Source organism: Molothrus ater, chromosome 6 (genome assembly GCF_012460135.2).
Source record: "Molothrus ater isolate BHLD 08-10-18 breed brown headed cowbird chromosome 6, BPBGC_Mater_1.1, whole genome shotgun sequence".
Lineage (NCBI taxonomy): Eukaryota > Metazoa > Chordata > Aves > Passeriformes > Icteridae > Molothrus > Molothrus ater.
In genome coordinates, this window is record NC_050483.2 from 38,811,519 (window position 1) to 38,838,507 (window position 26,989).

General features: G+C 40.4%; 1 protein-coding gene across 1 annotated transcript; it reads left to right on the top strand.

Annotated features, from left to right (window-relative positions):
* The first annotated feature begins 22,202 nt into the window (after nucleotides 1-22,202).
* On the top strand, nucleotides 22,203-25,654 carry SSTR1 (somatostatin receptor 1). The gene has a single exon (XM_036383870.2). The coding sequence runs from the start codon at nucleotides 22,400-22,402 to the stop codon at nucleotides 23,468-23,470; it is 1,071 nt and encodes a 356-aa protein (XP_036239763.2). The 5' UTR covers nucleotides 22,203-22,399; the 3' UTR covers nucleotides 23,471-25,654.
* The last annotated feature ends 1,335 nt before the right edge of the window (nucleotides 25,655-26,989 follow it).

The following is a 26,989-nucleotide window of genomic DNA, read 5'->3' on the forward strand; positions in this document are numbered from 1 at the left end:
AGAATGGCACCACTGCTTTTTGTTTTTCTTGACCTCAGGGATTGCATAAATTCTCAGGTTGTATCTGGGAATATGCAGCAATAAGTGACAAAGAGCCACATCAGACTCTTGTTAGTTCTGCTAGTGTGTCCATGAACCCTTTAGAAGTCTTTGAACCAGTTACAGAGAATTTCCTCTCTTTGCTCTTCATTATAAATAGGTGGAAGCATGAGAAGGTCTGCAGTGCTGAGCCTGTCCCAGGCCTGTGTGAATGATGGGCAAAAGATGTACAGCATGGGCAGATTAGAGAGGGGGAAGATAATTTATCCTCATTACTGGCACAGGAGGAGGGGTGATCAGCTTGTAGAGGCTGAGTACAACCTGCACTGGGGCCAGCTGCTGCCTGAACTCTGTGGAGGAGCTGAGACAATTGACCCTCCATCCCATGGAGCCCTACATTATTGCTTTCCATGCAAAGTAGAGAGGGAGCATGGAGAGAAGACTGCTATGTTCTGTGCACATGCATGTCCTGTCAGAGGCCACCTTAGTGGCTGCTCCCTGTTTGTAGTGTCTAAACCACAATCACTTCTCAAAATGAGCTTCAGCTTCCTCGCTTAACATGGAAGTGAAATTTGGAGCAATGTTTATAAAATGCACATTCTTGCATTTAATATTCATTAGTTTCATTTAATTTCTCTAGATAAAATCCTGCATGATAAATCATATTATCACTGCTCAAGGATTCAAATTATTTCTGCAATAATTTGTGCATGCTGATATGTGAATTTGGGGGCATTGGATCTGCTGGCTCCTTTAGAGAAAAGGATTCAGCATGGGAGTCTGGGATGCAATCTGTGCTGGGCCTCTTGCTAAGTTTCTGGATTCCTGTATAGTAGGCTCTAAAACTCAAATTAAGTTTCAATTTAATGCATGCAAGCTGAATTTCTTAAAGGGTTTGCAATGTTAATTTAGCATTTTATAAGCTGTATTTGTGTTACCCAGTGTCCTGCAAAATCACTGATATTTGTGTGGAGGAAGGGCAATATCTGCTCTACATTTATGTTTCATATAGAGAATGGATCCTCCTCAGGCCAAGATCTTTCTGTCTGTTTTTTAAACTTCAACCTTGTGACAAATCTACATTTGGCTAGCAAAACAGTCGTGTATAACCTCTGAATTTGTCAAGTTGAGGAACTGAGATTAACTCACAAGAGCAAATATTCATTTGGTGACCTCATTCTCCTCTCCAGGGTGTCATATAGCAAGTAGAGGTGACCTACTAGCCCAGTGGAACCATAGAAAAGGCATGGGTTGAAATCTTAAGGAAATACTCTTTTGACATAAATATTTCCTCATGAATGACAACAACAGAGAAAGCAACAACAACAAAGGTCTTAGTTGCCAAAATAGAAAGACAAAGGTACAGGTTTTTCCAGGATGAGGTTTAAAGTCCTGGACTGCTTCCCTTTCTGTGGCCTTCAGCTGCCAACATGAGAATTTGTACATGCAATTCCAAGGAATGCTGGCAAACAGACTATGTGTGGCTGGACTGATTGCAGTCAAGGTATTTTGGATAACCAATTTTAACCTTCCATCAAACTGCTCAGCAGGAAATCTGAAGCTAAATACCAAATCTAATCTTGTTTTGCAGATATACCTTTCTTTCACATTCCTAGGAAATCAGGGAGTCCATTTTTTGATTGGTATTAACTACTAATGACTGCTGGCTGGAGATTAAACGCAATTAATTTGCACCAGTTTAAGAATTTCCTCATGATAACCAGCAAAACATACAGAATTCTCCATGTATCCAAGTAACTGACACACACATTCTGGGAATTAGGAGTTTCAGGAAAGTCTTTTCCCTGCCTGAAATTATAGATAGGTCCACTTACAAGCAGTTTTATCTTCATCACTGACACCTACATTCCCAGCTCCCAAACCACACAGCCAGGGTGGGAGTGTGAGCCCTCTTGTCCTTATCACTTTCACACTATTGAAGAGGGAACTGCGGCAGCTTTCTGGAAACTGTGCTAGTGTGCTTTACTGTTTACCAGCTGTCTTAGAAACCCCCTGAATGAGACACAAATCAAAATGAAGTTTTTATTTTCGCAAGCTCAAGCAAGAAAAAGGATCCAGCATGTTTAGAAAAAAGTAAACCAAGATAATAACAAAACCACAGCCCTTGAATAGCTTTTATCTACATTTTTATTCAGTTCGATATATTTTTCCTTCTATGCATTGTCATTCTGCACTCATAAGTCTTTTTTTTTTTAATTAAAGCTTTTTTTGGTCTCTTGTAGTCAAGATTTTGCTTTCCATTTAAAAAGCACAGAAACATAATCTTAAGTATTTCAGGCTTTTAATTAGATGAAGCTGAAACATACAATGTATATAAGAAAAACGCCAATAAATACATTTTATTTTAAAATTTTACACAAAGGGTTATTAATTTCAATTTGTGAATGGATGAATTATATATACCTGATCATTGATGGAATTTACTAGTAAAGCCTTCATATAGACTTGTACAATTCCTAATTTGCCTACAATTAATTAAGTTTTCACAAAATATTTCTCAATTGTAATTGTTTTTTATTCATGTTACCCTGCATTTGAGAGCTGTGATGCTGTGGTTTAACTGTGGTATTCCAGCACTAGGACACCTTTAAAAAGAGCAAATTTCCCAAATTTTTGATTGTCAAAATAATGAATCAATGGTAAAACTTTCATTGTGACAATTTGAAACTTAAATCAGCATGTGAAACTTAGAGGAAGAAAGCCGGTGATAGGGCAGATGTTATAAGCGAAACCAGGAATAGAATATAATGTGCGGAATTGGGTCTCTCCTGGATTTAACAGAACGTTAATGTCAGTCTTGAGAGCACCAGTGACCCTAATGATGTTGACCAGACTCTCCTGGGACTCCCACCCACATCTCTGCCCATGGCATTTTAACTCTGGCTGAGCCCCCAGTCCCTGTGCAAGCTACACTGCAGAGGTGTCTGCTCCATGTCTCATTTCACTCTTGAGCCCTTGGACCTATATTGTAGTCATGTGTCCAGTCTTGTCTGCAGCCCTGTCTCCTGCTGCTGGAACCCTCTGGATGGGGCTGTGGATGCACCCTGTTTCCAGCACCTGTTGCTGCCTTGCTGTGCTCAGGTGCTGCAGGACTGTGTCCTGGTCAGTGACAACACTGTCTGGGCTGGGATCCCTCAGCTCCTGGCTCACTCTTCCTTAGGATCCTATCCTTGCTGCTCCATGACAATCCAAGACAGGAAATTGCCTTTCTAAATTGCTGTGTGATCTCTACATAATACGCAGAAAAGGATAAAAAGAGGAGTGGAAGTACTTCAAGGATGCCCAATACTCAAGGGAAAGGCAATCCACTCACTGCTTGGAGACTTGGAGCCTGCAAGTGATAATACTGTGTCTGAAAAAAGAGAGGCAGATGAAAGAGAATCAGGATAATCCTCTCAACTGCTAAGAGACCTTTATCATTTAACATGAGTGCTCCAAACAGCAGGAAATGTTCTTTATTCTTGGTTAATGTTTAAAGGCTTCAAAGTGCGATACTGTTATGGCTGTGAATGAAAAGGACAAATTTTGCTCACAAACTTAGCTCCAGCTTTTCTCTCTTATTTTCTATTCAACTTTTTTCTTTTCTCTAAATACTGACAAAATTGTTACTTTGAGAGACAATGACAGCAGCTGAAAACAGTTTGGTTGACTCCATGAACTCAGGTCATAGCACAAAATACCTTGCCTTGTGTGGGTTGTAACACTCGTGTTTGCCACTTTATCGCTGGAAAGGTGGGAACACTCCAGCATGCACAGCTGTTTTGAACTCCAATTTCCACTTCCAGGAAACCCTGATATTAGTATAAATATAGCTTATCTGGGAACCAAGTGCATAAGTTTCCAAAAATTTGCCACAGACACAAGTTTCTGTAAGTAAGCCCCAGATCTGGTTCTCTACAGAGGAAGTAGGAATCTGAAACTTGATGCGACATCCCCGGAGCAAATGAGTTCAGAGACTCCCTGGAATCAGCTTGCATGCCAGCAATGATTTAAGGAGATAAGGATTATTTGTGAAGCAGCATTTCCTTAAAGAAAAAACAAGCCCCAACAACACTGACCCTCTCACTGCACTGTGTTTTCCTTAGTGCTGGCACAAAAACCGCTAATTACTAAGATGTTAATGAGTAGTTAATTATTTATACAAAGTGGGATGTCTTGAGCAAGAGATACTCTGGTGTCAGAATACAAGGTGGGAATTAGTCTGTATTTTAACATAAAGTTTGGAAGGTTTTAAAGTATGTCTCTTGCTTTCCTGTGACATACTTAAATCCCTGTGAAACATGATATTCTGGGGAGAATCCCAATTTTTTTTTTTTAATGAGCTTATCTCCTTCCAAGAAATGTATTTAGTAGGTCATGCTTGAGCAGCAGCAGATATATCCCACAGGCTTGGAGTCAATGTGTACCTTCATTCCAGAGACACAACTTGCTGATATTACTCTTGAGTAATAGTAACCCTGGCTGGCAACGCCAGAGTTTCTTCCTCAGCTCCCTGATTTCTGGAAAGCCTCTTCTTTGATTATATGTGTTTCTTTCACTGTTTTCCAAGGCACATGAGCACCTATTCTGAATTCCACTAAACACCATGACTGCAGCTCTATTGTCAAGCATCTTATCTCTCTGTTATTCTGAGAAACTAAGCCCAGGTAACTTGTGAAACAGTCTAGGATCAGACCTGCAAAGGAACACAGAAAATCCCCAGAGGAGTCAGGTTACTCAGCTGAGTCTGGGAGAGCAGTAACTACATCATTAGACAGCCTCCTCTCTCAGGTACACTGCACAAAGGGATAATGTGAAATAGGTTGTTGTAGATTAATGAGATTCATCGGGAACATCAAACAGAGGATTTTCCCTTGAGGATTGTGATTAGAACTTGCATACTTTCAGTGTAGCAAATCTGTACCACTTTACTCTCTTAGTATTGTCAAAGTCTAATTTTGGCAATATTGGGCTGTGGTAGCTAATTACGTAAGAAGTAGAACAATATATCTCTCTGTACACCTCCTTTTCCCAGGAAAAAAGCCCAAAAAAACAACAAAATAACAAAACCCTTTCTCATCCCATTCCATTTGGTTGTCCTTTTATAGAATCTTATTACTTTTATTTGCACATTTCTCACAAATACAATGAATGCCACCTTCACAGTAAGCTGCTACTGCCATTGTTCACACTACTTCTTGATATTTGAGAAAAAATCCATTATTAAGATAATAAAATAACAACACAGATATAGGATTTAACATCATTGGATGATATTTCAAGCTTCAGAACATTTTATCTTATTTATTTTATTAGTTTCTTCAGTCATCTACTTTCCCAGGGTGATTTAGTTCATTTTTGCTCTTGTATTCCAATAGCAACTGTAGCAGAAAAGCCTATTACTATCTGGACAGGATAAAATGCTGCAGCTTTCCTCTTAAGATGCAAATTTACATACATGGATTGATGGTGACATCTTTGTCACAGGAGGTAGAGACACCTGCTAGGATCAAGCTTGCAGGATTCCTGTAAGATGATTCAAAAAACAGCAGTCTGCCAAAAAGATAGATGAAAAACATTATACCAATCCATAAATTTTCCATTGGCTACTCATTGGAGCCTGGTTTTAATTCAGCGCATTGTTCCTTATCTCTAAAGCCTTAATATTTAGTTGACTCTGAGAACATCTATTTTCTGCCTGCTTACATGAAAGCTGAAGATGATTTTTTTAGACTTTTCTGTTCTAGACTGAAAGATGAAGGAGGCAGGGGCACAATGTATTATTTCTTTCCATTTCCCAAGTTTATAATTTTTCCCTTTTAGACTGCAAGGTATCAATTCAGATTTCCCCATCACAGAACATGATCTGCAAAATCCTCCTCCATATGCAGTTATGACAGTTTTTTTCATTACTTTCCTATCAAAGAAAACCCCATGTTGGCATTGGTAATTGTATTATTAGCTCTTTTCATGAAGAATTCTGCCAGATATGATGCTAAGAAATGTTTTAAAAATATCTCTAATAAAAAAAGAAGAAGAGATGAAAAAGAAGCATTTTCATGTGTTTTAGCTGAATTCACAATAAAGCCTAATGTGCCCATGTCTGATATATTTATGCCATCCAACAGCTTTTTATTTCATAAAAAAGTTACCAACTGGATGCAGCAAAAAGATAACGGCACCTCAAGATTTTTTTGGCAGAAAATGCACCTTGAATGCTTCGCTAGTACCATGCCCTTTTTCTGCAAGCAATGACAGATACTAATGCAGTTGTGTCATTTCTAGATTTCAGCCTCAGTCCTGCAATCATTATATATGTGATTAAATTTGTTAGCACTTACAATCATAGTGAAAACAGTGGACTCATTAAAATAAATTACATGCTTAAATGGTTGCAACAGCAAAGTCTTAAATAGCAAGAAGCTGCTTATTATATCTATTTCTTCAGGTTTTTTGTCATAAGGTGTCTTCAGATGCTGTTTATATGAATAAATCTTTGTTCAGCATGGTTGTTGCTGCATACAAATGCAAAGGTATAAACTGCAGCAACTAAAGAAGCCTAGAGTCTATATGGACTCTAAGATGGATCAGGAAATGCATTGGGATACCAGCTCCCATTTGTGTTGAACACCCATCTACCTTATGACTTGAACCACATGAATATGCAGAAGAGAGAAGGCTTTGTGTCAGAAATAAAGCAAACTCCCCCCACCACAGATTCTTTTCTATGGATTGTGATGAAATGCACTGAGATTACAGCAGTGATTAACCATTTTCTTCCAAGCATCTTAAAACTGAGTGAACAATCTGAGATGGAGCTTGCCCTATCCACAACAGCAGGTATCCTACACAGTATGTCTTATTAAAAGATGATGGTTCATATGAATCTACGCTCAAGATAGAGGATTTCCACTTCTTGTGCAAGAGTTTTGGTCTATATGGCCGTGTTTTAGAGCAGGTTAGTCTCTCTGAAGAAACTCAGTCTTACAGCACACACTAGCTTTTTCTCTCACAAAACAGAGATGATATCTGTGTCCTTGCTGGGAGATCTCAGGAGGCTGCTGACTTGTGGACCCTGCCAGCCTTGACACTAGGCTGGGCAGTAGACTGAAGAGATGGGAGAGTTCTGTAATTTTGCACGGGAAATGTTCCATGTATCTGAAGAATGTTAATGACTATTTTTATAGTACCCACAGATTTTTGATTCTCCGACATGGTTACAGAAAAATTCCAGGAACTCAATTCATAAGTCTGGTCTTGCTGGCATATTTTCTCCTTCTAGATTTTGTTTCAGCTTTTGAACCCTTCCCTTTGTCAAATCATTAAATTTAGACAACCAAAACCCTGCTCAGTTGGTGCCCAGCTGTGAAGAAGCCTAAAATTTATGGAGAGGTGAGTTTTATTATTAAATGTCTTCACTGTATCTCATGAAGCTGAGCACGCTCACTCTGTGCTTCCTTTAACTGGTGACATCTGGTGCTAGTCAGGTTTAATTGTAACTGCTTTGGAAATCTGGAATCTTTCTTATTTCATTTAGCCTGAATTAATCTTCCTTAACAAGCACTCAAAACAGCCCTTTTCCCTCTAAGCATGATGGCCACAGAGCCATTGTTGTGACTTATTATTAGGAATCCTTTTTCTGCCTAGCAAAATTGAGACAAAGGAATGCCTCATCAAGTTTTTACTGTTCTGCTGCCTTGCATTTATAAAGCTCATATGAATGGCTACATGCAAATGTCCTTCCTGTAGAAGGTCACCCAATTAAGAGCTAGTGCACAGAACAATAAAGTTTTATTAATACAATCCTTTAGCTCAAACTATTTTAATCTAAAAGCTTTTTTTAAATTACTAGTAATATTTTTGAGTATAATTGCAGTTAATTTAAAATAATTAGAGAATTTATGGGTCTTAGTTTTATATTCCTGTGTATATTTAGCTCACCAATATTTCAATCTATAAACATCAAAATACCTTTAAAAATCCAGTGTTCATTCACAATTTCTCCAGCCTCTTGAGAATTTGTAATGCTCTTTGCCCCTCTGCTTTCCGTCCTTTTGGATTGTAAATTTTTGAAGCTGAGAGTTCTGTTTCATTGTGTCTCTATGCAGGATAACAGGAAAATGCTTTACCTCAGGCTCAGTGGATGTTATTACAGTACAGTCATTACAAAAAATAAGTAATGTAAGACCCCAAACAGAGGCTGTAATGAATGGCTGCTCACTTTCCTCTGTCTCGATCATGTGTTACCATGGAAGGTGGAAGGGCAAGAGGCTCACCCACTTCTCCCCTCCCTTTTCATCTCTGTCATGGTGGGAGCTCAGCATAGGAAGGGAGAGTTGATGCTGTTAGAGATGGTGAAGATGTTTTCATAGATTCATAGAGATTACACCTCATAGGGATCATGCAGTCAAAAGCCCTGTTGAACAAGTTCTCTATATTCAAACCACAAAGCATAATTGATCTGAAGTCTTTCTTTGCTCAGAAGAGTTAATTGTTATATGTTATGGGCAGAGAACAGGAGACCATAAAGCACTGCCAGTTCTGGAGTTTACAATATTTTTGTGACAGGGAGGTATTGATGTGATCAAAGAAGGTGAACAACACCTTTAGCATGTAATGCAGAGAAAAAAGAGAATTTTCCTTTTTCCGGCTGCTTCTGTGAAAATACTTTATCAATTAATCAGGTATTACTAGAACACGAAACCAAAGCTGATAATCTCAGGTCTTGGGAAAGCTCTGCTCTTCTACTCCATGCTCTATGTCTTTCTACAGATGGCACAGTGTTTTACAGAAACATGGAGGAAAAAATTGTGGAATGCATGTAGACTGTAACGGAGGAAAAATTTTCTTATTTCTGATCTTTGCCTACAGGGATTTGGTAAGAGCTAAGCTTTTCAGGCCATTTAAAAATATATTTAACTTCTAATTTAATTGGCAAGTCATAGAGATCACTTGAATGGTCATGCAGTGCTCAACTACCCCAGCTGCCCTCATATTGATAACACAGTATTAGAATATAGTCAATCTTTGTCAGCAGTGAAACATGCTGTGTTTCATAATTATTATTTATAATTAAGAAATTGGTAAAAGAGTTATAAGGGCACGCTGACAGCAGTTAACTTAGTAGCAAACCTGAAATTGGCCGTAATTGCTGTAATAAATCAATTTGACCAGTATTATTGCTACAGTAAAACTAATAGTCTGTAAGAGCAGTATGTGATTAAAGACAGCTCCCTCTCAGATCTTAGTGACTAGAAATTTAGAATGTGAAACTAAATTCCTAATGTAGAATATAAAACTAATAGAGGTGCTGGTAAAAACTGAGGTTAAATCTTTCCCAAATTTTTAACAATCATGGAACAGGTGAGATGAATAACAGGAAAGCTTGGTCAAATTTTGAGGCTGACAAGAAAACACAAACCAGCATGCATGCTACCACCCAAAGCTGGCAGCCTTAATGCCTAAAGCAGTCTCAGTGTCATTAAGCTCCCTGCCCTGACAGCACTGTGGGAGTTGTGTTTTTACATCAGTGAAAGAAGAACAAGGGAAACTGCTGGAATGATACCACAATGGAACAATAAGCCTTGCCCTTTCAGCTGTTCTACCCAGAACACTGGATTAAAACTAACATTAGGATCAATCAGCACACTAGACAAAGTGTATCTTCAAATTTCTGTTTGGTCCAAACAAATTTTTTCAGCAGAATATCTGCATTTAGTGCCAGCCATGGAACTCTGAAGTATCTCTAGGACTTTTGGCCAATTTTGTCATGAGAATACCCACATCACTCTTGCCTTCAAGGAGCCATACTCAAAAGGAAAGGATGGCTCTTCTCAGGCCATACTTGTCATGTTCCTTGCATGTAACCGGCCTTGAAGTTGTGAAAGTACACATGACTAATTTCTCTTGCAGACTGTGCTCTGTTCATATTGCCCAAGCAGCATTGGATACTTTCCTGCAGTGTAAATATTTCCAAATTCCAAACATGTCAGAAGATGAGTGATGAACCAGTGGCAGATCCATGAGAGCTTACTCTACACATTTCACAGGCCTATTTTTTCCCTACCCCTTAGAAGTGTACCTCAGGGTACACTTCAAAGTATTATCAATTTATAAAGAGAAGAAGGGAAACTTTTTGGTGTATATTTATTGGTCTCTAAAAACCGGTAAATCTTCCTGCATCCATGTACAAGCCTAGTGGATCTGGAAGTTCACCAAAGTAAGAGCTGAAAATGTTAAGTAAAAATTTGAAATGTTTTTTAGAAGTTAAAAGGTTAAAAATACCATTTCCTATATCTATCTTAAATGCTTTAAAAGTACCGACACATTGACTTGTAGTGTTTGTTGCATATTCATTTAAAATAAACTAACCCATAGTAAAGATTAAACTATTTTGAGTAAGCTTTTCCAACAAGTACAAGAGGAAATGGGTTTGTACATGTATGTGAAATCAAACTGCACTCAGGAGGATTATTTACTGCTTTTCTTATGAGAAAGAAAATAAATTCATGCAGACTATAAAGTCATAAGAGCAAAATCAATGCTAAAATTAGGGACTGAATATACAAGAAATATGCATAGAACAAAAGTTACAGTGAAGCAAGAAACCCCTGCTCCAGTGTTCAACTGATTCATTACCAACTTCATTAAACTGCTAAAAGGAGAAAGAAGGTCAGTGGTTGTTGTTGCAAAACCCATCTCGCTTTTATTTTATTCATAATTTTTTTAATAACAAGTCTTCACATTATCAGCTGTTACAGGGGCACATACCCTTCTCTCTCACCAGCCCATTCGTGTGCATCTTGAAATTCTGACACTGAGAGTTCACCATTGATTCCAGCTCGGAATAGAGGTCCACAAATAACAAGACTGTAGGATTAATACCACACAAGTGCAAGGAATGTATTGAGTTTAATTAAAAATTTACAGGTGGTGAAATAATCTTTTCATTCCTGAGAGAGGATAGCAAGTAATGTTGTGGAAGCTACCTCAACCTTGTTTTCTTGGAGTGGCCACATATGGAAAGGATGGAAACTTGCAGTCCATAGGGAAGCTTGTGTGAATTATGACTGCTGAAACGTGATGAACAGGAAATTTGGACCCTGGTAGAGGAGAGCTTGGGTGAATTCACTGGATATCTGCATAGCTGCAGAAAGAAACAGCATTTCTTTACAATGACTTTTGATTAAACAGACCTGAAACATAGTGGAATGTGTATTTCAGTAACTCTCCAGCCCTGTAATCTTAGCAGAGCATACAAAAATGAGGACCAAACTGGGAAATTCAGATAGGCCTGTGAAATTAAAGATGTATGATGATAATTTTACCCATTAGGATGTCAGCTACTGGTGTCACTCATTATTTAGCAGAAATCTGATTCATTAATCAATACATAGCTCCCTTTGATGATATCAAAGGTGGATATTCCTCCACAGAGCTATGTCTTAAAATAATGATGTTCCAACTTTAAGACTTGTCTTTTATTTCTAAAAATGCTATCCAAATTACACAGGTTTCAGGCAAAATTTTTGGCAAATTGAGTGTTATCAGCTTATGAGAAGTTAAAAGATGAGGCAGGCTTCTCTAACAGTCTCCTTTATCTCTTTTATATCTCTTTTATGGAAGAGATTTTATTTAAAGATGATAAGACAGCAGGTTTAAAATGATCTCATAATATAAATGTTAGCAGTCTCCAAAATTTTTTTTCATTTTTCTCTCCACATCAGAAAATGAGTCTGGTAATGCTTTGACTGAAGTCAGTAGAATTGTCCCTATTCTAATTACACTCTAAACCGGCAATGGGATTTGCTAATGCATAAAAATTCAAAGCCAATACTGTTGATATGCAAAGGGCTTTTATGATGCATGATCAATAAAGAACATTTTCCTTTCTATTTTTCTGGAAGACCTAATTTCAGAATCAGAGGAATATTCAATACCAAATACCTATTTTAAAAGGGACAATTCTGCAACCAGTCCTCAAACTAAACATTGAAAATCTGTTTCAGACCAGCTTTTGTCGCATTAGATGATACCTGAAGTGCATGAAGATTGTAGCATCAGGGCTGATATGAGTAAGGGCCAACAATGACAGAAGGAAACAAATACAGGCCATTCAGAAGAAATCTCTTCAGAAAATTCCCCCCTTCCTGTTCTTCTGTAGTTATTATAAAAAAAAAAATCCTAACTTTCTGATCAATTCAAATTTTTAAGTGTGAAAATAATTCTGCCTATCCCACAGCATGATAGAGGTCATGAGATCATGGCTACTAAGAACGAAAAACTTAGAACTTTGCTGTCCATCAGGCCACCAGGGTACTGCCCACCGTTCCTTTAAAGTGTTCCAGAAATAAATGTAGAGCTAGAAATGGAAAGGAACTGCAGTGGCAGTTGGTTTTTTCACCCCTGCTAATGGTATACTGTAGTTCAGACTTTTCTCCACACATTCTCCCATATTTGCAGATAGCTGTTCTAGTCTAGGGAAGCTAAAAAAGCTGCAATGTGGTATGCTATATCTATATTCTCTCTAGTCTAATTAGAAAACCCCATTTTTACAGTCATGGGTTTATTACCGGATAATCATGTACTAGCACAATGTGATGTGTTTATTTCCATCAGTAGAGGGAATGTTGAGTTCTTTGTTCATCCTCCACAGTCTGCCTCAGATAAAATATTGGCTTCAGGTAATTCAAAGAAAAATTTATCACAACTGGATCAGCATATAATACATTTTATTTTGATAACCTTAAAATAATAAATATCTTTTCGTTATTATAGATTTTATAAGAGAAAGAAGTAACCACATCTAGGTTTATTCCCCTTCTCTTGCATGGGAGTCTTTGTGGGAATCCTGAAGAGCCACAAAACATTTATTCTTATCTGGGTATGACTGGTATGCCTGTTTGTACTTTAAAAACAGAGCTGTCTCCCACTTCTCATCTCCTGTGTATGTCTGCTGGTATCTGAGCCATAGGGTAAAATTTAAGAGCTTTGGCCATGCCTAGAGAACACATAAAGACCTCTGCTCCCTGTGGTTTCCCCCAGAGCTTAGAGACTGGCAGCCATATTTCCCAGCAGCTAAAAGCAGGAACTGCTGGCTACTGAAATGCACACTGACAAACCAGGCATGGCCACGGCCCCCAGGGCTTAGTTCACAGGCCCTGCAGTAGTGATTGCCATTATTCATTCAGACAGCAGAATAGTAGATTACATAGGCAATTCCTGAGGTGGTTTGCACACTGCACTGCTCTTACTTTTCTGTTATTCATGTGTTTGATCTCAGAAGCACCAGTAGAAAAGTCATCTTTTGGGGGGAATGAGGGCTCAGCATCCTATGGACAAGCAGGTTTCACAGGATTAGAAGTATATTAAATATATGCTTTGACTTAATACCCAGCAAACCCAACAGCACAACCCTCTTGGACTGTTTGGCATGAAAAATGGAGTGATGCAAACTACTTGGGAAGAGATGCACAGCACGACAGCAAAACAGGAAAAGAGAAAAAATGAAAGTTCTGTCTGAATGGTGGTCTAAAAATTTTGTTTCTCAGCACACACTATTTGAAAGATTGAGTGGAGCAGAGAGTGTCTCCCATCCCCTGTATAGATGCTAACAAACTTCCTGCTCAAAATAGTGTTCTGTATATACAAAATCCAAGGCTTGCCTTTAATATTCAGTGGAGCATGACATACCATACCAAGCCCCTCTGGGCATGTCTAAATCAGTGGTTCAATTTGGATCACTTTTCAAGTGTATCTCCTAATATCACTGTTCAGTTCTCTTTTATTCACATGCAAAGTGGTGCCTGGGTGCAAAAACTGAGTATGTGCTCCAGGAACACCCCTCATGTACTGCCACCACAAACAGGCACTAAATCAGGGCACTGTATTTGTGCTAGTCCAGGCTCTATCCCACTACCAAAGGATTAGTTCTGAATGGAGCCAAAAAGTTTGTGAGTCATTACTAATTTAGGAAGGTAAACATGGATGCTATCTATAACATTTTTCTACTTTTCATACCCTCTTTCTAATCCAAGAGCTCAAGACCGTACATCTTCTAATAAATGCATGTACTTAAAAACTGCCTACTTTTCTGTATTTCACTGGCATATTATCACACTCAGCTTGCCCTCTAAGGTGATGTAAGGTACATTATTGTTTGTGACACAGAGATGAAACGGCCATTCACCACCCCTTCCTGTTTTGTGACCTTGACTACTCATCTTCTTAGATAGTTTTGGAAATTGCAAACACATTTCCTGTCTGAAAATTACAGCAACTGGATAAATAAGAAATGAAGTGAAAACAATTTGTGATTTTTGTGTCAAAAGAAGATTATATGCATAGTAGAAAATGAAAAACAAATACTTTGAGTTTTAAATTGAGGTGAAAATAAAATTATGGAAAAACAGGGACACTTACATGTGTGTAACTGCTTGTGAAAATGACTAATAGTACCTTTACTCAAGACATAGAAATGTCTTCATTCCTTTTGAGCCCTGTCCATACAATGAGACAGCAATGTGATTATGCATGTTAAAACCATGATACACTTTATTGTATATATATATATATAATACTAATAATAGCAATAATGATAATGATCGTAACAATAATTGTAATGAACAGGAGAGGGAAAGGACGAGAGATTCACAATGTAATTGCTCACCACCCACTGACTAATGTCCAGGCCGTCCCCAAGAAGATTTCAGCAGCTCCTTGATTACTCCCTCCAGTTTATAAACTGAGCATGGCATTCTATGGTATGGAGTGTCCCTTTGGCCGGTTTGCTCACCCGTCCTGGCCAGGCTCCCTCCCAGCTTTTAGTGCAGCTCCCCACTGGCAGAGCATGAGAGACTGGAAAGTCCTTGACTCAGGGTGAGCAACATTTAGCAAAGGCTAAAACATCAGAGTGCTATCATCATTCTCCTACTGAACCCAGAGCACAGCAGTGTACCCTTCTGGAGTAGCATTGGTGGCTGCTTAAAGCACAGGACATGAGAATACCAGATAACAGATTAGAAAAAAAGAATTATCTGAAATATTTTCAGTGACTGTTAGGTGTATAAAATAATGTTCCCCAAATGCTGAATCATTTCCAGAGGTATACAAGCAATAGAGATAACCAAAGTTAACTATAGGATCAGGCTTTTCTTTAGTCAGTCTTGTGCAGCTGGACCTAAGCTTCAAGCAGCACAAACTAGACTGGTGCTGTCACTGTGTGACACTACTGCTACTTCAGTTGTTAGTACTTATATTTCCCTTTAACTGTGTGTTCTCATTTCCATTCTAAAAATAGCTTCCCATTACTCTCAAGTGAAAAGAAACAATTACACATCAGAATGTGATGAAAATCAAATTTTAACAAGATTTGTGAGTTTAATAATTGTTTGCTGTATAAATATGTTTCAGAAGGCTGAGAAGCTATTCATCAGGAAGATCTGCATCATTTATTCATATCACCTTTAAATGAAAACTCACACTCTGAGGACTCCTTCCACAACCTATATGAAATAAGTGATAAAATTTAACTGGGTGCCATATAACATCAATGGTTATCCTACAAATTTACTTTGCTCTCTTCAATCATACAAATATTTATTGATTTGTTTAAAGTTATTTGCTTGCAAACACCACCCCCCCTCTCTCCAGCCCACCCCATTCATAATTGATCACTCCTTATTTTCCTCTTACATTTAGTGCAATATTTATACTGCCCAAAAAAAATACTTAGCACTGGAAAACAGTATCCAACCAGCAGACATTTAAATGTAGCAATTACTGTAAAGAATCTGGTGAGGACTAATAACAGAGCCTTTCCAAAATTAGGCTGGATGAAGCAGCAGAGAGCACTATCTGCTGTAGGGAAACATCTCACCACAAGCCAAGAAGCAGAAAACCTAATGGCTTTTTCTTCAGCTTTTGCCCTGATCCAGGCACATTTTAGCTAGGCATGATGGAAATCTGCTAAATACAATTTGTCCTTGGCTATGTTTCCAGCCCAGACTTACTCAGTAGCTTTTGGGTTGCACCTGCTGCTTCTGACACTTGTCACTGAGTAACTTTTTCACAGGAGACAAGAGATGAAACCTGAGAACCAACCACTTACACATTTATACAAACCTGGTTAACTACCAGTAGACAGAATTATTCAGACTTGAAAAAGTGTGTCTGAGGTCAGATTTGTATACTATATTATATCTTGTTTGCTGGGGCAGCTACCTTGCTCTTGAGAGGGAGGGTGCTGTCAGCACGCGTGTACAGCCCTCAGCCTGCATGAAAAAATATTAATGACACAAAGCAGTTTGATGTATGGTTTCTAGATAATTGATTTAAATAATGGTACTTTGTGCCAGTTATTAACTCCTACAGTAGAAAACATGATGAAGTGGGAAGAATTGCAATGTAACACAGCTTTTGTCAGCCATGTGATTTGAACTTTTTGAGCAGCTGGGTCTGTGAAATGCAACTGGATGAAGACACAGATTCATTTGTGCGTTCTCTAAGCAACAGCTTGACTCTTTCTCTGATGAATCTTGTTTAACACATCTGTTCTTACAGAATAATTGTTAATTTCTCAATTAATTGTAAGGTATAAATGACAAAACTTTTCTTTAAGAAAATGCTTTCTAAAATACTACTAAAATGAACCACTTCCATCTGTCTATTTGCACCTCATTTTCAATCATAGCTAAAATTGATGTAAAGTTTAGGCACTCTGCTAAAAGTAAAATTATAACCAGAATCATGACATCTAAGATAAAATATCTATATTAAAAGGGGAGCTTTTAAAAATATGTGACATTCTAATAAAAAGTTAAAATCTCTGCTGACTCAAAGCTCATCCAATGATATCTTTCAAAAATTAAGAACAGAATTTACATCTGAGTGGTTCAAGCAGCACAAAATTTTCCATCTTAATCAAAAGGTAATGAAAAATGTATGACTTCCAAAGATATGCTATTGAAATGGGTACTGAATGGTTTTTAACAAAACTATAGCAAGCTATAATTCAATTGATTACCCAAATTATATTATATTTTACTATTTTGTAGAAATATATGGTTGTAAGAGTGTTCACTCATTAATTTCTCAGCAAGATTTAAGAAACACTTGGTTTGAGTGGTGCACAGGGTGTCTACAGTTTGAATAGGAGACACTACTCAATTAGTCAGTGGGACCTCATTGAAATGACTCAGCCCACAAAAACTCTTTTGAATTTACTTAGGGTTCATGGTGTATGCAAATTAGAGCAGTCTCATGCATTACCACATCACTGCTGTGCTCAAAAGAAAGCTACTGAAGAAAACTATTCATATACTGTCTCAGGTTTAAATATTTAATGAATTACCATAGACCTCATTTTAAGTGTCATGACTGTTTGCTTTTTCTTGCCATGATACTCGAGACACAATGACACAGGTGCAATGAGTCTTGACAGAGAGAAAAGGTATCATCTGCCTTGGGAGCTGTTTGTAGGCTTTTTTGAGTTGGAGATTTTCAGTGTCAGCCTTACACAGCCATCAGGAGAAAGATTTGCCAGCTACTCTAATTATCACTGGCACTCTCACCTCAGATAGCTCAGATGGAGCTGAAGGGATTGCACTCTGATTATCACTGGGAAGGGCTTCATCATGTGGAGCTCTGGGCTTTGCCTCACCTAGGTCTAACCCTGCAGTGTGCTTGGAATGGACCTTGACCTGACAGCTCAGCCATTTCCTGTAGGAGAATGCGGACAGAGAAAAAATTGCAGCCTTCTCCTCACCCTTTACCAGTCCCTCTTAAAGTTCAGCTCTCTTGGAGCTCTTGGCTTTGTCTCTTTTCTAGCCCCAGTCCAAGGGGGAACTTGACAAGTAGTCAAGATTTACCCTATCCAGAGTCCCCATCCTATAGCAAAGAGGAGAAAATTGTAAGGAGATAGTATCTGTGGAGTCTTCCCCTACCTTATTCAGGTTTTAAACCCTTTTCAACCCCTTTCACCTGGAGCTCTTGGCTTTGTCTCTCTCCTGACCCTAACATAAGCCTAGGCATGGGATGAACTGTATCCTGAGATGTCCAGTGTTATCCCAAGTGTTCTGGTGTGAGCTCTTTTCACAGATTACCCCACCACTGATCCTCCCCCTTGAACCCCAACTGCACCTGGAGCTATGGGCTTCTTGTCTCAATCCTAATTCTAACCCCAGGCATGGCCTAAGCCTTAGTCCTAGACTTCCCAGCATGGCCCAGAAGTTTATCTGAGAGATAACTCTTTTTCCTGCCTTCCATGAGAGGCAAGAGTTGCAACAAAAATGGGCAATTGGAAAGGCTCTGTGTATATCTTAGGCCAACCTGCAGACTGTGTTGAGAAGGTCAAGCTGCCCTTCCCCACTTTGTGACAGGTGGATTATAAACACAAGTTTAGACCTCTGGTCTACTCCTTACAGTAAAGTCCTTAGGCAAAAGAAAGAACTCCAAAAGAATAAAATTTCTAAGTACGTTCCCAAATTAGAATTGGTTTATGTCAGAATTTCTGCATTAAAGGAATCTTTGAATGTTAAAACTACGCCAGTGTTGGTATTTAAATGGCAGTATATCATTACTGAGATAATAAAATGCATTATTTCTGATCAAATATTTCTACTTTATCAAATAGTTGAGGTTAAAAATCTTGAGCAACATTGAACATTTGTAAAGATCAGTAGCTATAAATTCTCAGTAAATTAATACCTGTAATATTTGTTAGAGGAACTGATCTAAGAGACTAAGCAGGCACTCAAACAACTCCTTTTTGGAAGGTGATATCATTCTCTATTGTGAAATTTTCTGTATCCAAAGGAAACTTCAGTGAATGGAGATATCAAACCTTCTGAGTCTATGCTGTAGCACAGGGTACATTATTATAATTATAATTATGCCTATGATGGCATTTCTTTTTCCTGGGCACTTATGTCAAGCAGGTATGTGTGTGATGCCTAATGGGGCTACTATGGTTGTAGGGTTGTAGGAATCACAATTTATAAGTGATTTATTTTGAATAAATGAAGTAAGAAAGAACACCATGCTCACATCTACTTCAACAGAAGAGTTTTTACCAACCCTTTTGGGAGCAGGGCGTGGACCAATCCTAGCATGGCAAAGTAATGTGAAATGGGCAATAGCATGAATGTCTAAATGCCAATTTATTACAATGTGAAAGAAGGAAACCCTTTGGTTTGTGCTCCATAAGCAAATGACCATCAAAACTAATGTTTATGTAAACAAAAATTGGATTGTATTTGAACTGTAGGTTTTCCGAGAGACTGAAGTGCTGAAACCAACCAGATGTTCTTGTTGATGGCTTTGCAGCTATTGACTTCTGCTCCTTCTCATATCAGTGACTGAAGGCTGATTCATATTCTCTAGTATACAAACTCTAAAGATAAATCTTCAGGTAAATTTATGTAATTGCAGAAATTTGAGCAGCGTCAGATAGCACATTGCAAGAAAGGATTTTCCATGGTGTTAAATATAATTTTTTTTCTCTGTATGCTGGAAGCCCTGATGCTAACACATCAGAATATACAACCTCTAAAACCCAAATGTAAGCATGAATTTTAATTTGTATAACATCCCCAAGTGCTCAAACACCTAGCTAAACCCTCATATACAGGAACAGTTATAGCAATAGTAAAATCGTTTGCAAAAACTGCTCAATAAATGCATTTCCTTATTAGAATAAAAATAAAAAAATTCCTCAAAAGTCACAAAGTGTGTCATCCAAATAGAACTTGTGTGCAATTACTAAAAACTGAATAAGGCTACTTTTCTAATGTGTAGGAGTGTATATATACATCTATATGTATTCACAATCTTCTCTTTTAACACGGAAGGAAAAGAAACAGCTTGGTAAGGGTCACGCAAAAGTATGCATGTGCTAAATGTAATACTCTTGACAAGGTGTCAAAGAGCACATGCCCATCACATGGGAGTGCCTAGGTGTGTATGACTGGAGGTGATGACTGATATGGGCAAAGTCATTCAGTCAGAGAGGTTACATGCATGTGTTTAAATAGATGCTGGTGTTGATGAGAGGTAGAAGGATATATATGGTTCTAGAGAGAATAAATTCCTGACGATGGGTCGTAATCAATTGATGGTAATGCTGCATGTATCTGCATATTAAGGTGGTGGGTAGTGATAATATGCATAATTGTGATGGTGGGCAGACGGTGATAACAGGAAAGATGTGTGAACAGTAGGAGGTGATGGGTATGTATGCACGGTAAAATGAGTAGGTTGCAAGGATGCATGTGTGATGCTGAGTATAGCAGTGCAGTGGGGAGCATATAGCAGCATATGCACCGTGGTGATATTTGTGTGATGTGGACCTGCTGTTCTTGACAAAAGTAAGTGGTGCTCTTGTGCAGCAGTTTATGTGAAGAGACAGGTCACTACCAAACAGGTGTGCTTTGCTCACACAGATGGGGGCTACAAACAACAGAATAAATAAGCATTTACTGAGTATTTTGTGGGTATGCCTGGGCTGAGGGAATGTTGATGCAGTGAGCAAGTGTGAGGGTCTATGTGAACTAGTGAGTAACCATGTCTGGTTAATACAGAGCAGTCAGCTGGTATATAGAGAATGGTCATGGTGGTATATGAAAAAGGATTTAGTTTTATGTACAAGCATGTAAGGACAGATGGTATACTCAGAAAAAAAACATGTAGAGAGAAGACATATTGCCCAGCAGGAGAGGTGTATGGGAAGGTCATGCTCTTCTTTTTTTAAGAAAAATTTGCTTGCCAGAGAAGAGATGCAGCTTTAGGACTACCTGAAGATGTTCACGTATGTTTAGAACTGGTGGTGAGGATGAGGTGTTTAAGGTGTCAGTGTCTGCCTAGAGATGACAACAGGAGGAACTGCAGGTGTATGTGTGTTCATCTAGAATCAGGGTGTATGTAAAAAACAGCACAGCATAGGTCAATGTATAGAAGCAGTTGGTGGGTACAGCTGGAAGAAGTTATGTAGTGCATATATGCAGCATATGAATGGAGATGGTACCAATGGTTTGTGTCACTGTACAGGCTCAGGAGGGTTTATAGCCTCCCCTGGTGTGGATACAGTCCTATCAGGGATATGCATATGTTTTAAGTATATATTAAGTATATATGTGTATATTTTATATAAATATATTATATATTTAAAGTATATTTTAAGAGAGGGGGTTGTAACACTGGTGAGGCAGCATGTGGTGGTTGAGCTTGAAGTGATCCTATGATTGGAAGCAGGTGTGTGGGGACAGAGGCGTGGACAGCGGGAGATGGTCTTGGCACCACAGTGGTGTAAACAGTCGTGTCAAGCTGCAGTGTGCAAATTGCTCACTCACTCTTGGATGTGATGGACAGAGGCAAAACATGTGCCGGGGTGTTACAATATGATAGGGGGGCATCTTTCAGGACAGAGTGTGTGGAGAGGGGCAGGGCTGCTCATGAGTGATATCTAGAGTTGTTGGTGGTGGGACAGGACAAGGTCGGGGGTGTGGAGCTGCGTGGCGCTGGGAGGCACGGACAGTGCTGAGTGCACAGGATTGAATGTTTTGCGCTTTGTTGCTCGGTGCCGTGCCTGGTGCCAGCGCTGTGAGGTGGGCAATGCCGACGGTGCAGTGACAGGAGAGGGTTACAGCAGCTGCGTAGACATGAGGCATGCTTGCCTAGGTAACACTGCTCACCCATGCAAGACCCAGGCTTTTTTCTTAAAGGACAAAGGATAGTCCCTTTGCCAGGGGTGCCCCTGGTCTGGACCTAGGTGCCGTGGAGGGAGAGCTGCAGAGAATGGAGGGAGAGGACGGTGGACGGGGAGGGGATCAGTGGAAGTGGGGGAAACTATACTGGGTGGGGAGAGAAGTGCGGGATAGGGGGGCACTGAGTAGCGTGGGGCAGTGGGAACAGGGAACAGGCTGCCCTGGAGCTGCCGGATTTGCGAACAGCCGGAGGGCGGGATGGGAGGCGGGCAAGGGGAGAGGGGGGTGGGAAGGGACACCCACTTACGTCTCCTCCTGCATTTTTTTTTCTTTCCCTCCTTCTTTCCTTAGCTGGTGACGCGCCGCTGCTATTAATCATTCACCAGCCGGGGAGCAGCAGTTGCAGCCGCCTCTCTCCCGATGCCCGCGTCCCGCAGCCGCCGCGCCGGCATCCCTGACAGGATGATGCCCAGCGCAGCCGGCGGCGGACGCCTGCTGCTCTGAGCCGGGGCGTGGGGGTCCGGGCAGAGGATGCTCCCCAATGGCACCTGCCCCAGGTTCCGGGCGGTGCAGGCAGCGACAGCGGCGACAGCGAGAGCGGCGGCAGCGACAGTGGTGGCGGCGGAGCCGGTGGCGCCTCGGAGGAGGCGGCGGCGGAGGGCATGGACTCGGGCGGCAGGAATTCCTCTGGCGCTCCGAACAGCACCCTGAGTGAGTCTCAGGGCAGCGCCATCCTCATCTCATTCATCTACTCCGTGGTGTGCCTGGTGGGGCTGTGCGGGAACTCCATGGTCATCTACGTGATCCTACGTTATGCCAAGATGAAGACAGCCACCAACATCTACATCCTCAACTTGGCCATTGCAGATGAGCTGCTGATGCTTAGCGTCCCCTTTCTGGTTACCTCCACCCTGCTGCACCACTGGCCCTTTGGCTCCCTGCTCTGCCGCCTGGTGCTCAGTGTGGATGCCATCAACATGTTCACCAGCATCTACTGCCTGACGGTGCTCAGTGTGGACCGGTACATCGCCGTGGTGCACCCCATCAAGGCGGCCAGGTACCGCCGGCCCACAGTGGCTAAGATGGTCAACCTGGGTGTCTGGGTGCTTTCCATCCTCATCATCCTGCCCATCATCATCTTCTCCAACACAGCAGCCAACAGTGATGGAACAGTGGCTTGCAACATGCTCATGCCAGAGCCCACCCAGAGATGGCTGGTGGTCTTTGTGATCTACACTTTTCTGATGGGCTTCTTGCTGCCTGTGGTGGCCATCTGCCTCTGCTACATCCTCATCATCGCTAAGATGCGCATGGTGGCCCTGAAGGCTGGCTGGCAGCAACGCAAACGCTCAGAGCGCAAGATCACACTCATGGTCATGATGGTGGTGATGGTCTTTGTCATCTGCTGGATGCCCTTCTACATTGTGCAGCTGGTCAATGTCTTTGTAGAGCAGGATGATGCCACCATCAGCCAGCTCTCTGTCATCTTGGGCTATGCCAACAGCTGTGCCAACCCTATCCTCTATGGTTTTCTCTCAGACAATTTCAAGCGGTCCTTCCAGAGGCTGCTCTGCCTCAGCTGGATGGACAATGCTGCAGAGGAACCCATCGACTACTATGCCACTGCCCTCAAGAGCAGGGCATACAGCGTGGAGGACTTTCCCCCAGACAACTTGGAGTCAGGGAGCATGTACAGGAATGGCACTTGCACCTCCAGGATTACCACCCTCTAAGGAAGCATTCCTGTCCCCCAGCTCCCTCACTGCCCCCCAGCTGGAGGGTGAGCGAAGCCAGGGCTGTGGCATGGGGAGGCTGGGAGGGAGGGGATTTTGGTCCTGCTCACTCTCACCAGTGTTTGGCGCAAGAAAGAGTGAAGAAAACCCCACATCCTTGATTTGCTGCCCCCCTGCACCCTCGTCGGCCCCCCTTGAAAGCCGGTGCATTCTCTGATGCTTTGACATCCACTTAGTGAATTGTGGCTCTCATGGGTCTGGTAGCTTAGGGTCTGGTGGCCTGGCTCTGCCATTCTTCTCTGTGTCTGACAAGTGGCTGTAAAGGTCCTGCAGTGACTTCTCTCCCTCCATCTTTTGTACAGTTTGCCCTTCCCCTTGGCTGGTGGAACACCCCAGGCCACTGAGTCGAGCCTGCTTCAGTCAAGCCCCAGCATTCAGGCTCAGACTCCCCCCAGCTGAAAATGACCCCACTCAACATCTGTCAGTACACACCTTCTCTTCAGAGATTAGAAATGCTGGAAAAATTTCCCCCAACCCATACCTTGCCCTCGCCCAGGAAGGAGTGAGTAGCCTCTCTCTGTGCCTACCTTTCCCTCCCCTGGAATAAAATAGAAAGCAGGGAGCAAAAAGTCCCCGAGAAAGAAGCAGCATAGTCATGGAGATTTTTTTTGCTTTGCAGACAACTTCCAACTCACTGGGACTTTGGCTCTCTGTGCTCCTTGGCAGAAACAGAGCAGAAAATGTCTTAGAAAAAATCTGATTGTTGCTTTGCTTTGGAGCTGTGCAGCAGGTTGCTCATGATGGGAGATAAGCAGTCCCGTGACACACAGGGAGCAGAGGGCTGGGACTCACTGAGATGGGAGCTGGGGGGACTGCTGAGTTGGGAAATGTTTGAATCTGTCCACACACACTATAAAGTGTGCTGATATTAAAGTTTAAAGGGAGCATAGACTGTGAATCTGCTGTCTTGAGCCTGCTCCGTCAGCTGTGAAACAGCAATGAAGGGAGCTGAGACAGTTTTTGAATTACCTAGATGATGGCAAAGTCACTTTAGCCTATATGGAAAAAGGGGGAGTCATTTAAAAATCTCCACCAGTCTCTGAAATAAATACTTGACAGAAAAAGTAGCTGTTCAGTAATAGCTATTACCCTAGCTCCAGTTTCTTCTGTTGCACTAAAAAAACCCAACAAAATGGGTTTCATATGTTGCCAATGTAATATACTGACCCAGAGCTTCTTAATGTTTCATTTCTAAGGATTCTTGTTTTTAATGTGTGCCAGATGTCTTCTTGTTTGATTTTTATTTGATTCTAGTCACTGTGTTGTGAACGTGTTTTTCTGAAGCAATTTATACTGTGTACTTATGTCTGTGGTGGCTACTTGCAAGGTTGCATTTAAAATGGGTGATGCTCAAGAAGGCTTCTTTCCAGATAAAAACATTGTCTTTTTTTCTAACTCTTTCATTTTCATTGTCTCCCCCACAGAAATTCTCTCTTGAATTTTCTCTCTACTTCTCTTATGACAAAACAAATTTCATATAAACAGATGAAGCTTTCTTTGATAAATGACAGCTGATTAAATGAAACCTTCTATCCCTACTGCCTTTTATCCCACACAGAAGTGTTGCTACAGACTGTGTTGAAATAAGCAGCTATGTTTTTTGCTTTCTACCACCTATGCTAACAGTGTCACACAGTGGCAAGTCTCCCAGCAGCTGTGACAAATCACTTCTCTAGCACAATACTGTGGTTGTATCAATTATAACTACTGGCAATATGAAGCAAGAGACTGGAAAAATCTCTAGTAGCAGCATACCCATAGCATTGTACTCGTAGCTGCAGTGCTTAAGTACAGTGTAAAGTGTAAGGTTGACAATTAAGGCATCTAGTATTTGTGGTGGTGGATTGACTACAGATTTTTTTGTTGAATTATACCCTTTAACTTTTCTCAGCAGCAAAAAGCAGGATGCTACTTTGTACATTTCTTTCACCAAAACTTAGGTACTGTTAAATGAATGTATAAATTTAGTATTTCAAAGTTGTCTGATTCAAAGTCCATCAAAATGAGAGAAAAAAAATCCTAATTCCCTTCAATGGACTGTGAGTCAACTCCTTTTAGTCTAAAAATTGCTAATGTGGAAACTGTTACATCCTTATTAAAATATTTCATGAAAAGCTTTAACAATTGTACAGTTTCTTTTCTTTTACTTCCTAGTGGACAAGATTTAAAGAAAACTTGCAAATATTAAATTTTGTCATGTTTTACATGTACATATGGGGAAATGAGGATGAAATTGCTTATAAGCTCAATTAAATTTTCACAGAAATCAAATGTCTGTCAAAACAGTAAAATGCCCCATGATATCCATGATGCTATTTCCAGGGCTTCACTTGAATTCTCACTCAGAATATCTTCAAGATGGCATCAATCTCATAATCTTATGTGGTCCTTTTCACCCAGGCATATCCTTATGTATGGTCAGATTAGTCAAACAGAGAATCAGTCTACTTTTTACTGTTGAATTTGTTTAATCTCAGACACGATGAAGCAAGAGTGAAAAAGCATAGAGATTCATACTGCATACTCAGCTTTAATGAAAAGTTGAACTGGGTTTTGTTCTTTTTTTTTTAATCTTTGCCTTGCAAAGGTTGCAATGTAAGCCTGCACACCTACCAGCATTTGCACTTTAGTTTCAGTTCTCCCAGGCACATCGCAGAGGTTGGGTTGGGCCTTCAGTAGATGGCAGGCTTGCCTTCAGATGGATGGGCTGATTCACTCCCAGCCAGCACTGCCCCTATGATTCCTGGCTCTGTGTGATTTCAGCTGGAAACAAAATCTGTTTATCCCAAACTAACAGTTGTTCCTGCTATTTTTCACTCTGGGAGAGGTGATCAACAGCAGTAAATCATTCAATTTAGATAGAAAGAAAGTTAGTTCATTCTGTGTTACTATTCTGAATAGTAGAACATAACCACTGGAAAGATAAAAAGTTGTTCTCATGAAATAATGTGTACTAGAAAATAAACAGAACTCTTTTTAATGCTTTCCAAATGGCAAATAAGAATATTCAGATTTCATATGGAAATTATTTTAACTAGTGCTTAATTCACTGAAAAAATAGTACAGCGGTTTATTTCTTGGTGACATTTTGACCTTTTTATACAGCTGCAAGTGGGTGAATTGTAATTTGTAACCAGGAGTAATACTGGTTACAATACAATACTCCCCATGAGTATTGGTTTATATTTTAAAAATACTGCATTCACTTTGTCATGGAAATTGGCCTTGTGGCCACTGAAACACAGGCAACATTTGCACTTTGTTTAGCCTGAGACCTATACCCAGCAGTGGGACAGCACCAAGCAGTACCCAGTCAATGGACTGGACTGTTTTCTGTAGAATGTACTCCAGAGACCAATCCTCACATGGAACTCACATCAGGTGGGCAGCACACATCAGCTGCAGCATTTTCCCACTCAATGGTGCACAGGAAATCACTTTCCTTTCTCACCAGGCTTC